This window comes from Microtus pennsylvanicus, chromosome 7, assembly GCF_037038515.1.
Source record: "Microtus pennsylvanicus isolate mMicPen1 chromosome 7, mMicPen1.hap1, whole genome shotgun sequence".
NCBI classification, from domain to species: domain Eukaryota; kingdom Metazoa; phylum Chordata; class Mammalia; order Rodentia; family Cricetidae; genus Microtus; species Microtus pennsylvanicus.
In genome coordinates, this window is record NC_134585.1 from 3,326,756 (window position 1) to 3,343,287 (window position 16,532).

Consider the following 16,532-nt stretch of genomic DNA (forward strand, 5'->3'; position numbering starts at 1 on the left):
TAATAAACAGGTGGGGGGAGCTGGAGAAGTGGCTCAGCGGTTAAGAGCTCAGGCTACTCAGAGGACCTGAGTTTGATTCCCAGCACCCACATGGTGGTGCACCACCATCTGTAACTCTGGTTTTGGGGGGTCTGAAGCCCTTTTCTGGCCTCTGCAGTCACCAGGAACATGTGATGCACTGACTTGTGCAGGCGAAACACCCACACATAAAAATTAACGGGACGTAGTGGCGCACGCCTTTAACTCCAGCACTCAGGTGACAGAGGCAGGTGGATCTCTGAGTTTGAGGGTAGTCTGGTCTATAGTGAGTTCCAGGCCAGCCAAGGCTACCTAGTGTTTTATTTGGGAAAGCTTAAAACTTACAGGAAATGAGTGATGGAAATAGGAGGTGATGGCAGAGGTTAGCCCCCCATAACTTCCCCCCATACAATAGAAATGAAAAGAGGGAGGAGCCAGCCATAGTCTCTAATTCCTGTAGTCCCAGGATCTGGTTGGCAAAGCCAGAAGAATCACCACAACCTTGAAACCAGACTGGTCTACATGATGAGTTCTGGGCCAGCCTAGACTAGTTACACTGAGCTCCAAACACCTGAAGACAAGGGAATTAGGGACAATCTGAGAAGCTGGAGGAGAAGATGAAGGGGCAGACTTTCCAAACATTCTGCACAACTCCATCAGCCCAGTGAAATCCAGTTAACCCGCGGGAGGTACAAAACCAGGTCTCCACGGTAAAGTCGGTCTGGCCACCAAGAAGACAGCCATGAAGACTGAAGAGAACATTCCGTCACTGCTGATGTCTGAAAAGAAAAGAGGGCTGTGAGAACCAGTTGTGGCCTTGGGGTCTGGAGTCCCAGAGGAGTCGAGGGTTTCAGGAACAGGCTTTCTGCAGCAGAATGAATGTACCCTCTGCCCCGTCTCCCTCAGGGCCTCACTATGCTGCAGGCAGGACTGGGTGGGCTCCCTTGGATCCCTTGGATTTTCTTGTGTGATCCCTGGCACCGACAATTACGGCCCACCCTTTCTCTAGCGCCTTTGAGTACCGCTGACCTGTCAATGTGCCACCGTTGTCCCACAGAGGTTCAAGATGCTCACTTACCCCCCCCCCAGTGCAGCCCCATTCCTCAGTGTCCATCTGGGAGTCCCACCCCTTTGTTTGTTTTTTAGATAGGGCCTCACTATGGCACCCTGGCTGCCTGATCAGGCTAGCTTTGAACTCAGAGACCTGCCTGCCTCTGCCTCCTGAGTGCTGGTATCAAAGGCTTGCACCACCATGCCCAGCTGCATCCCCTTAATCTAACAATGTCCGGCCGTGCAGCAGGCCAGCGAGGTAGAGACTTAGGGAGGAGCCAGGGAGACTCTGAGGAGGAAGCCCACCTTCCAGTAGGCAATCAGTGCTCACTCATCCCTAGCGGCTTCTGAGTTGCTGCCTGGCTTCCTTTCAGTAATTCTCAGCTTTTCAACCTCTTCCTATGTCCCCTGCCTGCGTAACTAAGACCTTCATAGATGCGGCTCCCTACTTTGGAGACACCGCGTGTGGGCCTGTCACAGGTCACCTGGGGTAAGTGTCCCCACCTCTGCCAACAGTTCTCCCCAGTGCAGGGAGAAGGCAGCTTACATGTGTGGCACTAGTTCACGCACCAACCCCCAGATGGGGTGTTTGCGCCCCACATTCTCAAGGCAGCATTACCGACTCAGCAAGATGAGACATAATATGTATATACATATAAATACATATATACACACGCACACACACATACACAAGAGCAGCTGGACCTTTGTGGAGGACGGAGGTAGGAAGGATGAAGGCAGAGGCAGCCATGGACAGGATCTTCACCTGCACAAGCCACCGGATCTTTCTGTGGTGTCCTGGCCTGCCAAATGGGGACAATAGGTGGGGCTGCAGCCACCTTCACTCAGACAGTTTATACTGTGAGGGTTAAGAGGCATCACCTGAGGGAAGTGTGAATCATTCTCAGACCGCGGTCAGACTCCCATCCCCTACCGGCTGTTAGTCTAGAGTCCGTGAACTCCTCTGAGCTCAGGTGATTTGTCTCTGTGGTTTCCCCATCATGATTTTGACCTCCGCTTGTGTATGTAATCCCTCCTTCCTCTCTCCAACTGAGCTCCTGGAGCTCAGCCCAGTGCCTAACTGTGGATCTCTGCATCTGTTTCCTTCAGTTACGGGATGTAGGTGCTTTGATGACAATTAGGGTAGTGACTAATCTGATTACAGGGGCAGGCCAGTTCAGGCGCCCTCTCTGCTGTTGCTAGGAGTCTTAGCTGGGGTCGTCCTTGTGGATTCCTGGGAGTTTCCCTGGAAGCAGGTTTCTCCCTAACCCCATAAAGTCCCCCTCTATCAAAATATCTCTTTCATTGCTCCTCCAACTTCCACCCCTCAACCCCTCCCCCCATGCAGTTTACCCAGGAAATCTCATCTGTTTCCTCTTTCCCAAGTGATCCATGCATCCATTTTAGAGTCTCCTTGTTATCTAGCTTCTGTAGGGCTGTGGATTGTAGCCTGGTTAGTCTTTGCTTTGCATCTAACATCCACTAATGAGTGAGTACACACCATGTTTGTCTTTCTGAGTCTGGGTTACCTCAATCAGGATGGTTTTTCCTAGTTCCCTTCATTTGCCTGCAGATCTCATGAGTCATTGTTTTTTAGGACTAAACCTCTACAACTGTAAGCAAATCCCAGTTAAATCCTTTCTTTTATAAGATTTTCCATGTTCATGGTAATGGGTTTTTGATCCTACTGCACGTACTGGCTTTGTGGGAGCCTAGGTAGTTTGGATGCTCACCTTACTAGACCTGGATGGAGGTGGGTGGTCCTTGGACTTCCCACAGGGCAGGGAACCCTGATTGCTCTTTGGGCTGACGAGGGAGGGGGACTTGATTGGGGGAGGGGGAGGGAAATGGGGGGGGCGGTGGCGGGGAGGAGGCAGAAATCTTTAATAAATAAATAAATAATAAATTGTTAAAACAAAAAGATTTTCCATGTTCATGGTGTCTCTTCACAGCAATAGAATACTGACTACAACAGCTTCTTATTTATTTCTTGCCTGGAAATACCAGGTCCATGTGACTCATGCCACCATTAAATTACCTTTGCCTAGCCGGGCGGTGGTAGCGCACGCCTTTAATCCCAGCACTCGGGAGGCAGAGGCAGGCGGATCTCTGTGAGTTCTACAAGAGCTAGTTCCAGGACAGGAACCAAAAAGCTACGGAGAAACCCTGTCTCGAAAAATAAAAAAAAAAAATTACCTTTGCCTGTTCTGACCATGATAACTGTGATCACATTGCCTTTAGCAATTTCATGCTGCCTTGTGTCCCTGATACCATGGGACCCAGTGAATCCCATTGTCTTTTTTTTTATTTATCTATCTCATTATAGATGAGATTTATTTATCTCATTATAGATGGTTGTGAGCCACAATGTGGTTGCTGGGAATTGAACTCAGGACCTCTGAAAGAACAGTCAGTGCTCTTAACCTCTGAGCCATCTCTCCAGCCCAATCCCATTGTCTTTAATTTGTCCAGCTGAGCTGCACTGAGCAGCAGTATCTCCAGCCCTAAGTTTTGGCTCAAGGAAAAGGTTGACAACAAAACTCTTTAAAAAAATTTTTAAAAAAAGATTTATCCGTTTATACCCACATGCCAGTTACAGATAGATGGTTTGGAGCCACCATGTGGTTGCTGGGAATCGAACTCAGGACCTCTGGAAGAGCAGGCAGTGCTCTTAACCACTGAGCCATCTCTCCAGCCCCAACAACAAAACTCTTGAACCCTGCTGGTGCCCCTCATCACTCTGTGTCTTACAGGATCTGTGAAGGGTGTGTCTTCTGGACTTCCCATGTGGAGGATTAGGTTTTACACAGCACACTCCAGCACTGCAATATCCCTGAGCCTTAAAATCCCTTCATCAACACTGAGCCTAAGGTGTCAGGCAGCTCCAAGTCCTTATCAGTAAGCCATTTTTGACAAATGCTTCAGACAACCATCCAAACTTTTGACCTTTTTAAACTGTGGGAGACTTCCAATCTAACCCAATTTTAATGTTTCTTCCATCATTATTCCACATCCTTATTCCATTCCCACACATAGTCTCCAGATTTCTCCTAAATGAATTAGCAAATGTATTAAGTTCTTTAGTTGTGCAGCAATCCCCTCTGGCCCTATACTCTCTACGTCCCTCTAGCTGTCGGCTCTCCCTGCAGTCTGGTTATAGGTGTTACAATGTGGCACAAGATGGACCTGAGTGGGCAGGGCGGGTCCAAGGAGCCCCAGGGTGGGTGAGAGACAGACACAACACGCCGTGCAGACAGAGCTATGTGGAGTTTTATTGTGGGGGAGGAGGAAGGGAGCAAAGGGAGAGAGAAGGGGAGCACAGAGCAGCCTCATGGGGAGACACAGAGAGAGAGGTGCAGAGAGGCAGAGAGCGAGGGGGGGACAGAGAGCCAAGGAAAGAGAGAGACCTGTGGGAGAGAGGAAGAGGAAGAGAAAGAAGGGAATAGGCAGAACTCTGTCCTTTAAAGGGATGGGGCACAGCACATGTGCACAGAGACCACACAGCAGGCCAGGGTACTACCTGCTATGCCTGAAGGCACACTCTGCCAGGTCCCCAAGGGGCAGGGCCAGGTGTGCCTGGATGCTCACAATAGGTCTAGAGGCAACTAATGTTGGGTTCTGAGGGACATCAGAATTGTCTTGCTTAACATTTCCATCAGAGACAGTCACTGCTGGTTAACAGACAATAAAGAATTAATTTGTTCAATCGAAGGTGAAAAGGCTGTGGGGCAGTGGTGGTGCACACCTTTAATCCCAGTACTCGGGAGGCAGAGGCAGGTTAATCTCAGAGAGTTTGTAGGCCAGCCTAGTCTACAAAGCAAGTTCCAGGACAGACAGGAACCCCTGTCTTCAGGGGTTGTGGCTGAGGGCAGAGAGACTGCTTCCACAGGTGAGCTAAATCTGAGAATCTAAGGGTTCAAAGTTCTCAGCTTCAGTGGGGCCCTCCCACACATCCTCATCCCAAGTTAAGGGATCCTGTTTTAACCAATTATTGCTTTTACTTTAGCTGCTGCTTCAGAGTTCTAGAAAGTTCCCTGGTTCCAGGATTTGCAGCCTCTTTTGGTTTCCATGGATCTGCTTCCTCCCTGAAAGAAAACAAGATGTCTTCTTCCCACTGGCGGAAAGGATGTGATGTTCCACCTGGCTGTAAGTTTGATGGGGGCAGGGCAGCCTGAGACCCGAGACCCTTGGAGTAGCGTGGACAGTGAGCATGACTGTGTCTCTGTGGGATTCTGTGTGGTGCTTGCAGGCCAGCGCCTCAGCTTTAAAGAGAAGCATCTCTGCCCTGCATCCCAACCTGATTGTTGTTGCCATTGTGTTCCTGGAAGTGACTTTTCTTCTAGACGATTCAGGGTCTAATTATTAGGGAGAAGGAAAAGGAAGGGTGAGGAGAGAATGAAGTGAGTCTGACCTGTGTGTCTCTCCTGTTTTTTGTGTGTGTGTGTGTGTGTTTGTTTGTTTTGTTTTGTTTTGAGACAAGTTCTGTTTCCACATTTCTGGCTGTTGTTGATCTCAGAGACCAGGCTCCTGTGTTCACCTGCAGTGGGCGGCTCACACTGCCAAGCCTGATGCCCAGGGATCTCACCTGTAAACAGAGACTTTGCCTCTTCACTCAGGATCGTATCTTCACAGCCTGTGCTTACACTCAGACTCCTAGTGTTTGTTCCCAGATGATCATCTGTGGCTCCATGTGCTTGTGTTTTACACGGATCTTCATTCCATAGTCCTGAGATTGTCCGTGTGGACCTGGGTCATTGTCTCAGCACAGTAGACCCCTTCTCCATGGGAAGAGACCCCTGTGGAGCCAAATACAGCAGGGCACTGACCCTGTCTACACTCCACATTTCCCTGTGTGCACAAACTCCCATGGTACAGTTGCTTTAGGGAATAAATCACAGTAAGAGAGGAAGAATAACTATAAAGAAAAATAATAGTGACCATGTGGTAGAAGTTACATTCATTCTCTCTCTCTCTCTCTCTCTCTCTCTCTCTCTCTCTCTCTCTCTCTCTCTCTGACCTTCACTCTCACTCTATGAGCTAATGAGATGAGGGAGATGAATGTCGCAGGTGTGTGGAACCCTAGATCTGATAACAGTTGGCTTCTTAGTTCCTCAGGCCTGTGCAGTGTGGACACTGGATAGAGGGTGATTCTAACAGCAGAGGTACACACCGGGGATTCTAGGTTTCATTTGTGTACGATATGTGGAGAAAATTTTATTTTATAATTTTTTTCCTGTGAATTTTTAAGTTGATGTCTTCAAATTCTAGCCAAACACAACTGGAGCAGAAAGTGAAAGCAGAGGTGAGCAGGGCCTCCTTCCTGCAGGGAGAGTCACATATGACACAGTATGTCAAAAGTGCTTAAAAACCCCAGTCACCTCCTGATGCCGGTGTCCACAGCAGCCCCGCACCCTCCAGGACTCCGACAGCACCTGTTTCCATGAACATTCATTTTAAGTGCTGTATATATTTTACCTGGAAACTTCATGCTCCCAGGTTTCATCCTGACTAACCTGAGGAGCAGTTGGCCTTAGGCGGCTCAGAGACACCATGACACCCAGCGCTCCTTCCCACAGCTCAGGGCTCAGGCAAAGTCTTAGTCCCCAGGCGGTGAGGTCTGGGTGGGGAAGCCCAGAGCTGGGGATTCCCTTGTCCTTCCCAGGTCCTTCTGCCCGGACACTGATGACAACTTGGCGGTTCTCACCCCCATTGGGTGACGAGATCCCGGGGAACCAACCAGCGTCGCCGCGGTCACGGGTTATAAAGTCCACGGAGTCCGCGGAACTCAGAGTCTCCGCTCCGCAGATCTGAGATGGGGGCAATGGCACCGCGCACGCTGCTCCTGCTGCTGGCGGCCGCCCTGGCCCCAACCCAGACCCGCGCGGGTGAGTGCGGGGTCGGGAGGGAAACGGGCTCCGCGGGGAGGGCGGGGGCGGCACCGGGGAAGCCGCGTCCCGCGTGGCCCAGCTGGACCCTCCCGCTTTCTCCACCCGCGTCCCGAGCCCCGCGCCCTGCTCCCCTCGCGGCCCGCGATGCTGCCCGGGGACCCGGGAGCAGGGTCGGGGTCTCACCGCGCGCCGCCCCCAGGCTCGCACTCGCTGCTGTATTTCGACACCGCCGTGTCCCGGCCCGACCTCGGGGAGCCCCGGTTCATCTCTGTCGGCTACGTGGACGACACGCAGTTCGTGCGCTACGACAGCGACGCGGAGACTCCGAGGATGGAGCCGCGGGCGCCGTGGATGGAGCAGGAGGGGCCGAAGTATTGGGAGAGGGAGACACAGATCGCCAAGGACAACGAGCAAATTTACCGAGTGAACCTGAGGAACCTGCTCCGCCTCTACAACCAGAGCGAGGGCAGTGAGTGACCGCGGTCGGAGGTCACGACCCCTCCACGTCCCCACGCACGGGCCGGAGTCGCCCCGGGTCCCAGGTCCGAGGTTCGGGAGGAGAGCGGGGACCGGACCCGATTTCCCTTTCGGTTTAAAGTCCGCGGGTGGGCGGGGCCGCGGGCGGGTGGGTGACGGGGGCGGGGCGGGTGGGTGACGGGGGCGGGGCGGGTGGGCGGGACTGACCGGAGTGAGCGGGGGCTGACCGCGGGGTCCCTGCAGGCTCTCACACCATCCAGTGGATGTACGGCTGTGAGGTGGGGTCGGACGGGCGCCTCCTCCGCGGGTACACTCAAGAAGGCTACGACGGCCGCGACTTCATCGCCCTGAATGAGGACCTGACGACGTGGGCAGCGGCGGACGTGGCAGCGCAGGTCTCCCGGCAGAAGTGGGAGCAGGATGGGGAGGCAGAGAGATGGAAGTCCTACCTGGAGGGCCTGTGTGTGCATTCTCTGCGCAGATACCTGGAGAACGGGAAGGACGCACTGCTGCGCACAGGTGCGGGGCCGCGGGCAACTCCTCCCTCTGCCCTCGGGCTGGGCTCAGTCCTGAGGAAGAGGAAACCCTCACTGGGGTCATGCCCCTGTCTCTGAGGGCAGACAGGGTCCCTGAGTCTCCTGATCCAGCATGGCAGGGACTGCATTGACCTCCCAGGGCTCAGCCTTCTCCCAGGACAGTTCCACATCTGTCTCAGGAGGGAGGAAAGAGGATCCCGACATCACCAACAGTGGCTCCTTCGGTCTGCAGCCCCTGTCAGCCATGGCCTCTCCCAGGCCGGGTTCTCTGCCCACACCCAGTGTCTGTGGACACCGAGTCCTGTCATCTGAGTGTGTCAGCCTTACACACCAGGACCGGAGTCTCCTTCACCTCTGGGTAGACATGGATGCCTCTACCCTAGGTTGCATCCCCAAGTTTCTAGAACTTTCCAAAGAATAAATTCTCCCAGATTCCTGTGTGTCAGGTTTGCATCCATCCCACACCCCAGTTCTATCTCTTCCTAGAATTGTCACGTGGGCACTTACGGATTTTTTTTTTCTTTTTACTTTTTTCTTTCAAGTTGTCATTTTCCTTTTAGTGCGTTTTTCTTCCTCACTGGGCCGGTATTCCTTCTCTCCCTCCCCTGTGTTATCATGTGTATCAGTCTCCACAGGTGCCGTGGGTACTGACACTCTAGATAATTAGACAAGTTAAGTCAGTGTTCCCTTTAAACGAGAAAGATTCCTGTGAACTTAAGACTATTTTCAGCCAGAGTTAGCCATCCAGAGCCCCCTGCTCTCCCTCTGACCCAACAAGTTACAGTGTAGCCCTAGTGGATTAGGAACTGAACTTCCTCAGAGACAGGGTCTTCTGCACCTCCAGGACTGGAGTGACAGGGAAGATCCACACACCCTGTGAGCACCGCTGTGTCCCAGTGAGAGCTGCACTGGGCTCCACAGCACACTTCAGGGACCCTGGGTGACCGTACCTGGTATCTTGTCCCTCAGAGACAGGAGTTGGGAGTCATTTTCTCCCCTGATTGTCAGAGGGTCACCACATTTCTGCTGCTCACTGTGGTGATGTCTGTTCACCTGGATGGACAGTTGATGCTGGACAGAAAGATGGCCACAGTGGCTGTGCCTCAGTGGTGGCAGCAGGAATTAGTGGCACATTTCATGTAACCTGTTCCCCTAATTTCTTATTTGGATATGAAAATTAATATCATGTATATAAATTGTTTTCCATCCCTTCATTCTTTTACTACCTAACTCATGCTACAGAACATCACATAAGGAAGACCATGGTGACCTGCTGGCCCATGTGGATTCCCTCTTAGCTTCTGGGTTCCCAGGAAACTGCAGTTCTGTGATGAGGGGACCAGCTCTACCTGCAGGTCACTGTGTGATGACAGAAGTGTTCAAACAGTCACACAGTTCAGTGTCAACATTGTTATAGCTTTGTCTTTACAGGTTTCAGTTTATCTTGTTAATTGTGGGATTTAATTTTCCACACAGATCCCCCAAAGGCACATGTGACCCATCATCCTGGACCTAAAGGTGACGTCACCCTGAGGTGCTGGGCCATGGGCTTCTACCCTGCCTTCATCACTCTAACCTGGCAGAGGGAGGAGGAGGAACAGACTCAGGACATGGAGCTGGTGGAGACCAGACCTTCTGGGGATGGAACTTTCCAGAAGTGGGCATCTCTGGTGGTGCCTTCTGGGGAGGAGCACAAATACACATGCCATGTGTACCATGAGGGGCTGCCTGAGCACCTCACCCTGAGATGGGGTAAGGAGGGAGTGGGTGCAGAGCTGGGGTCAGGGAAAGCTGGAGGCTTCTACAGACCCTGAGCAGGGTCAGGGCTGAGAGCTGGGGTCATGACCCTCACCTTCCCTTCCTTTCCTTCCCTTCCCAGAGCCTCCTCAGTCCACAGTCCCCATCATGGCAGTCATTGCTGGTCTGCTTCTCCTTGGAGCTGTGGTCATTGGAGCTGTGGTGGCTGTTGTGAGGAAGAGGAGGAGAAACACAGGTAGGAAAGGGCAGGGTCTGAGTTCTCTCTCAGCCCCTTTTAGAAGTGTGCTCTGCCTCATTAATGGGAAACACATCCACACCCCTCATTGCTGCTGTCTCTAACCTTGGTCTGCTGTCAGTTCTGGAAACTTCCTAGAGTCGGGGACTTCCCTGGTCTCTCACAGCTTTTCTTCTCACAGGTGGAAAAGGAGGGGACTATGCTCCAGCTCCAGGTAAGAGTGGTGGGCAGGATTGTCCTTGAGGCCTTTGGGTTAAAACTGAATTATTTGGGGAGTTCTGACAATCAATAATAGCTCCTGCAGGAAAATATTCTGGGATTATGTGTGTGTATATGTATATGTATATATATATAATTTTACCCTAGGCAGGGACAGTTCCCAGAGCTCCGATGTGTCTCTCCCAGACTGTAAAGGTGACCCTCTGGGACCTGACTTGGGGAGGGGCAGAGTGGACATGATTGGGTTTCAGGAACTCCCAGAATCATCTTTGAGTGAGTGGTGGGTGGTTGGGATGTTGTCTTCACCATGATTGCTCGTGACTCCTGTTCTGTAGCGTGAAGACAGCTGCCTGGTGTGGATGGAGTGACAGACGATGTGTTCAGGTCTCTCCTGTGACATCCAAAGCCCTCAGTTCACTCTCAGCAATAGTGTCTGATGTTCCCTGTGATCCTATGGGCTCAATGTGAAGAACTGGGGAGCCCAGCTCACCCCGCATACCAGGGCCCAGTTCCTGCACTGCCCTGTTCCCTTCCACAGCCAACCTTCCTGTTCCTCCAGACAGGAGGGGAATCTCCATCCTGTCTCCTCCATGCTGTCCTGAGCTGGAGCCCTGACTTCCCCACTGAAAATAAGAATCTGAATGTGAACTTGATCGTTAATGTCCTTGATCTAACAGATTAATTGTCAGGTAATATAAAGGTTCGAGATACGTCGAGTTTGTGAGTTTGTGGAGGAAATAAATGGCAGCATGGAGAACCTCCCAGAATATGTGTTCACTGTGCTGTGTGCATCTGGTGGGACAGGATGAGGCTGTGGGAGCTGAGTGAGAACAGGGCTGTGCGTTGTTGTCATTGACAAGGTCACTCCTCAGCTCTGTCACCTCCTGGCTCTGTTCTCTTCATCACTTAGAACCACATACTGAGATCTGTGATCACAGGGACACTGGGATGGTTAGAGCCTTGTCCCGTCCCTGGGATTATGAGTCACCAGGGCTGCTGTGTCAGGTTACCAGGGCTGCTCTCCTGGCTGTTACTCTTTTCCCTGTCTTTAGTGTTGATTTCTTGTTTGTTTGTTTGTTTAAGTTAGTATGGAAGACTAGGCCTGTTCTTGCTCCTGTGAGTGGTGCCTGCCTCATTATCCTGTGGGGTCCCTTAGTGACAGCATTAAGAGTTGTTTTCCATTCCTGTCCCCTCAAGGTCCACTAGGCCCTGCTCTCAGGAGACTGTGGGATGAGAACATGAGCTTCAGTCTCCTGAGCTCCTGCCTCCCTTCAGGCTCCTTCCTGGAGGTTCTCTCCTTTTTCATTTATCAGAATCTAACCCAGGTTGTAGGATGGGCAGAGAGGAGGGATCCACAGGGTCTCATTTCATATCTGTCCTGTGTTATGCCCAGGGTCCCCTCTCCCTCTCTGCCTCTGGGAATCCTGGTGCTGCCTCCAGTGGGGACTCGAGGATTTACAGGCTGGGTCTTCCTCCTCCCATGCTATAAGCCAAGCCAGTTCTTAATTCATTAACCAATAAAAGCAACACATAGACAGAAGGACCTCCTACATCACATGGGGACCATGGGAGGAGGTTGAAGGGGAGAGAAGAGAAAGGGAGGGGAGCAGAGAAAAATGTCGAGCACAATAAAATCAATAAAAGAAAAAAATGAATCAAGCATTTCAAAAGGAGTGCTCTGATTAGCTGCAGGTCTCAAGAATTATAACCAAAAGCTAATGTAAAGAACTCAGATCTTGCCGGGCAGTGGTGGCGCACGCCTTTAATCCCAGCACTTGAAAGGCAGAGGCAGGCGGATCTCTGTGAGTTCGAGACCAGCCTGGTCTACAAGAGCTAGTTCCAGGACAGGCTCCAAAGCCACAGAGAAACCCTGTCTTGAAAAAAAAAACCAAAAAAAAAAAAGAACTCAGGCCTTAAAAAAACTACTGACTTTTCTGCACACTAGCCACTGGGTTTATAAAACCCTTATATATAAAAATATGATCTTGAGTTTTAAGTAAAAAAATAAAAACAGTTTCCTATTCGTCTTTCTGGCCCTATACATTCCACTCACCTTGCACTTTGTTTTACCAGAGATAAAGTTTCAATCCCTAGAAACTGAACATTGACCTCCTGAAGAGGCCAAGCTGGATGCTAGGACTTTGGTGAAATTATTGTTCCATCTGCACCTGTGTCTAGTAAACCTTCCATCTCAATGCCATTTATCTGTATTTTAGCTTTCATCTCTGATCATTTACAGCAGTTTGCCCAAAATACTTGTTTTCTTGTTGCTCCTGAATTTTTTATTTTTTTCTACTGAGGCTGTTCTGTCCTTGATCACATCCAGAGCAGTGCTGTTTTTTTAACAAACAGGCATTAAGTCTTTTAATTGCTCTATGGATGAGTTTCTCCAGTTCTGACAGGGAATGATTGAACCAAATTGAACCCTGGAGCCTGCAAGAGGTGCTCTTTGGCATTTCCCGGTGGCAAAAAGTTACCTTGCTTCTCCCATATTGATCTGCATTCATTAGTCCAATGCTGGCTTTGTAACACCTTTTGCATACTCCAGAAGGCTGGGACCTTCTGTTTGGATTCTCTCTAGAAAAAATACATTGTTTCTAGGAATGCCTTCCCTATAATCCCATTTCAGATGACCTTACTTACCACAATTAAAACACCTGACATTTTGATTTTCCTTAAAATTTTTAGAAATCACTTCTATCAAAGTATCGTCATAAACCTGAGGTCCAGTATCAGCTGTATTTCTAATCCATTCATCTATTGGTGCTGATCTTGCCTTTAAAGGCACAATCACCCTTTTGCATTCTGAAATAGCATTTTCAAAAGCCAAAGATTCTATTAATATTTGTCTGACTTCTGAAATCAATCTTTGCAGAATATCAGTGAAGTAAGTCTTCTTTGGGGTCTTGTATGGTAAACGACTCAGACTTCTTTCCTGGTTCTTGGCCCTCATCACAAGCATTTGCTAAATGACACAGCGGCAAGGTGTGGGCATCAAATCCATGCTGCCTTTGTAGCCCAGCACACTGGCCTTCACCTAGAAACTGCTCTTGGGAAATGTCAACACCTCTGCCCTATTTCATTGTTCCAGGGCCCTGGCTTCCTCTGTCCACCATGTTCACCGCTGTAACTGAGGACCAGGTTCCATGTTGCTGTCGCCAAACCTTTCCAGTCTTGGGGGATAACCGTGTTCTGAGTTGTCCATGAATTTAACATCTTCTTCACATAGGATGATGGCATACACATGAAATGACCCCTTCCTTAAAACCCTTCAAATGTCATATGTCTATAGGATTCCATTTAACATCTGCAAAGCCTTGGAGATGCCTATTGCCTGAGGGTAGCTTTTTATTTGTAGTAACTGGATAAACCAAGGTTGGTTTTCTAACAACCGTGGGCCGCCCCTCTTCAGTTTCATCCTGAGGTGGCACAGTAGGTTCTTGTCTAAATTCCTCTGTTTGTGCTTGTGTATTTTTCTTATTTTCATTTCTAAGTCTTTATAAGGCTTGTATCTAATAAATCTCTACTTTTTAAAAAATATTTATTTATTTATTATGTACACAATATTCTGTCTGTGTATATGCCTGCAGGCCAGAAGAGGGCACCAGACCAGATGGTTGTGAGCCACCATGTGGCTGCTGGGAATTGAACTCAGGACCTTTAGAAGAGCAGGCAATGCTCTTAACCGCTGAGCCATCTCTCCAGCCCTCTACTTTTTATATTTGGTACAGTTATCAAAACTTTTCATATTTAGCACTAAAAATCTACTACGGCTATTGAGGATGAAATATGAATTACAGACTGATATTAATTATGATCTGTGTGTGTCAATCTCGGTTCAGTCATTTCTCTTCATTTTCTGCTCCTGTTTTCAGGCCACCTAAGTAGCTGAGTAACAGGGTTCTAATGCCCTGTGTTATGATTTTCCCACCCTTGATGTGGAAAAGATTTTTCCTTTTAATATTATTTAGCTCTCTCCTTGAGGACTTCCCAGGTGTCTTAGCAAACCTGATGGCTTCTCAGTTTGTCTGCAGCTGGCATGATTTCTCTGTCTGTGTGCTCACACCACAGGTTGGAGTGCCAAACATTTTTAATAAAATTTCAATTGTTCAATTTTACCAATAAAGACTCGTAAGCCAGATGCTGGAATAAAAGCCTGCTAGCTCAGAGAGGCAGAGAAATCATCACCCAGCTGACCTTCTGGATCCACAGTGAAGAGCTCCCTTACAGGAGACCCATGGGGAGGCTTATAACCAACCATAACTCCAGTCCTGGGGATCCAGCACCCTTTTCTGGCCTGTCAGAACCACGAAGCCTTCCAAATCACAAAACAGGATTTGGGGCTAAAGGGAAAATGCTTTGCTGCTTCAGGATGAAGCGGGCATAGGTCATGACTCCCTGCCTTACCCAGCATTCAAAGCCCACAGCAGTTTGGTGAGCCAGGACCCAGACCAGTTCCTACTCCTGGGTCCTGCTGCCCCCTGGCGGCGGATAGCGGCATCGCGGCTTCCGAAGGTCCCAGGGCCGACAGAGCAACTTTGAATGTCCCATCAGACTGCAGGCTTCAGAGTCACCCAACTGCTGACAGGGTTCACGAACCTCAAAGGTTGTTTGGGCCACACTGAAGAATTGGACCACACTGAAGAACCGACTGTCTCCTGCACAGCCCCGTTTGGATGGAAGCCACACCCCAGCCCCTGACATCCATATATCCAGAGTCTGAAATGTTGGGGTGGAAGTTCCATCCCAAGTCCCCTCCCCTGGGAGTTGCCTCAGTCCAGACTCTGCCCACAAGAAAGCCCCTCAAAAGATGACCCCTACCCGGATACTCAAGACCACTCTCAAAGGGAATTTAAACTCCCCCCCACAAAGAAACACATAATTTTCTGGTCTTCCTTCCCTGTCTCTTCTCTGGGTGACTGGAACGCCATCCGGAAGCACTGGTGTCCACTAACCTGGGCTGTTTCTAGTTTGGTTTGATTTGGTCTGATTCGGATTACTGTGTTGTGTTGGGCAGAGTGGTTTATGAGGTGCAGAAACTTTTCAAGCCCCTCACATCACAGTGTTACTTTCTTTCTCTTTCGGTTTTGATGTTGCCAGGGATTCAACCCTGCATGTTGATCAAGTCATACCTGACTATACCTCAGCCCCACTAGCTTAGTTAGATGCAACCCGAAGAAAGGGTTCCCGGTTTCTTTCGGAACACCTTTTTTTTTTAATTAACTAATTTATTGTTTAAAAACGATCCTTTCTCATTTTACATACCAATCCCAGTTTCCTCTCCTCCTGTTCCCTCCCCTTCTTCCCCACCCCAGACCCCATCCACTCCTCAGAGAAAGTAAGGCTTCCCAAGGGAAATCAACAAAGTCTAGCACACTGCTTTGACACAAGACCCAGCCTTCCCCACTATATCTAGGCTGAGCAAGGTATCCATACAAAGATAACGGATTCTTTGGGAGCATCTTTAATCTCAGCCCTCAGGAGGCAGAGGCAGGAGGATCTCTGAGTTCCTGATCCACATAGCAAGTCCAGGACAGCCAGGGCTCGGTGAGACCAGAACACAGGGATCCCCAAGACTGACATCTGGGGGGAGAGGGGGAGCAGGTTGTTAAGCACAGAAAGCCAGAAAGGACCATGAAGGATTCCCGCGGCCAGGTCTGGGGTGAGCCTGTGGCCCCCAACCTAGTGCTGTGCCAGGTGAGCCTCAAGGATCCTGGGAGCCACAGCGAGACTGGAAAAGCTGAAACTTGGAACCAGGAAGGGGAAATGAGGTAGACTGGGCAAGCTCCCTAAGGACAGCACTGACTCCGCCCACAAGACATACGGTCCAATCAAGAGCCGCTTTCAGAGTCTCTTCCTTCCTTTCCCTCCTAGGGCAGCAACAGCCAGATCTTTAGGTGACACCTCAAAGAGGCCACTGGCCAAGGACCTGAATGTGAATGGGGAAGAGGAAATGACCTCAAATTAATTTTTCTGGATAGCTTCTTTCACCTGGAATTTCCCCCATGGTAAAAGGAACCCAGGGACTGCTGTCCACCTCACAAGCTTCCTGCCACTGAACTACATTCCTGGCTTTTTAATTTTTTTTAATTTTATTTATTATATATATAAATATAGTACTCTATCTGCACATACACCTACACACCAAAAGGACACCAGATCCCATAATAGATGACTGGACATCATATGGTGCGGGGAATTGAACTCAGGACCAAAGAGCAGCCAGGGCTCTTACCCGCTCAGCCATTTCCTTGTTCATGACTTTACTTTTAAGACCTGGTCCAGGCTGTCCTTGAACTTATTCTGTAACCCAAGCAGCCTTTCTATCCCATGCCAGTCTCCCAATTAGCT

At 49.9% G+C, this 16,532-nt stretch overlaps 1 protein-coding gene and 1 long non-coding RNA gene across 4 annotated transcripts; one reads left to right on the forward strand and one right to left on the reverse strand.

The window, feature by feature from the left end:
• Positions 1-682: 682 nt before the first annotated feature.
• On the reverse strand, positions 683-5,962 carry LOC142854271 (uncharacterized). 2 transcript variants are annotated; one of them, XR_012911310.1, is made up of 4 exons: positions 5,654-5,962; positions 5,366-5,423; positions 5,070-5,153; positions 683-797 (listed from the first exon to the last, which is right to left on the reverse strand). It is a non-coding gene; the product is annotated as an uncharacterized LOC142854271 (long non-coding RNA). The 2 variants fall into 2 exon arrangements; XR_012911311.1 differs by lacking the exon at positions 5,366-5,423.
• An 891-nt stretch (positions 5,963-6,853) lies between these two features.
• LOC142854273 (H-2 class I histocompatibility antigen, Q10 alpha chain-like) lies at positions 6,854-10,654 on the forward strand. 2 transcript variants are annotated; one of them, XM_075979599.1, is made up of 8 exons: positions 6,854-6,953; positions 7,156-7,425; positions 7,677-7,952; positions 9,446-9,721; positions 9,849-9,962; positions 10,144-10,176; positions 10,329-10,376; positions 10,517-10,654. In XM_075979599.1, the coding sequence occupies exons 1-8, from the start codon at positions 6,881-6,883 to the stop codon at positions 10,519-10,521; spliced, it is 1,095 nt and encodes a 364-aa protein (XP_075835714.1). In that variant the 5' UTR covers positions 6,854-6,880; the 3' UTR covers positions 10,522-10,654. The 2 variants fall into 2 exon arrangements, with proteins under 2 accessions (XP_075835714.1, XP_075835715.1); XM_075979600.1 differs by lacking the exon at positions 10,329-10,376 and having other exon boundaries at positions 10,517-10,649.
• The last annotated feature ends 5,878 nt before the right edge of the window (positions 10,655-16,532 follow it).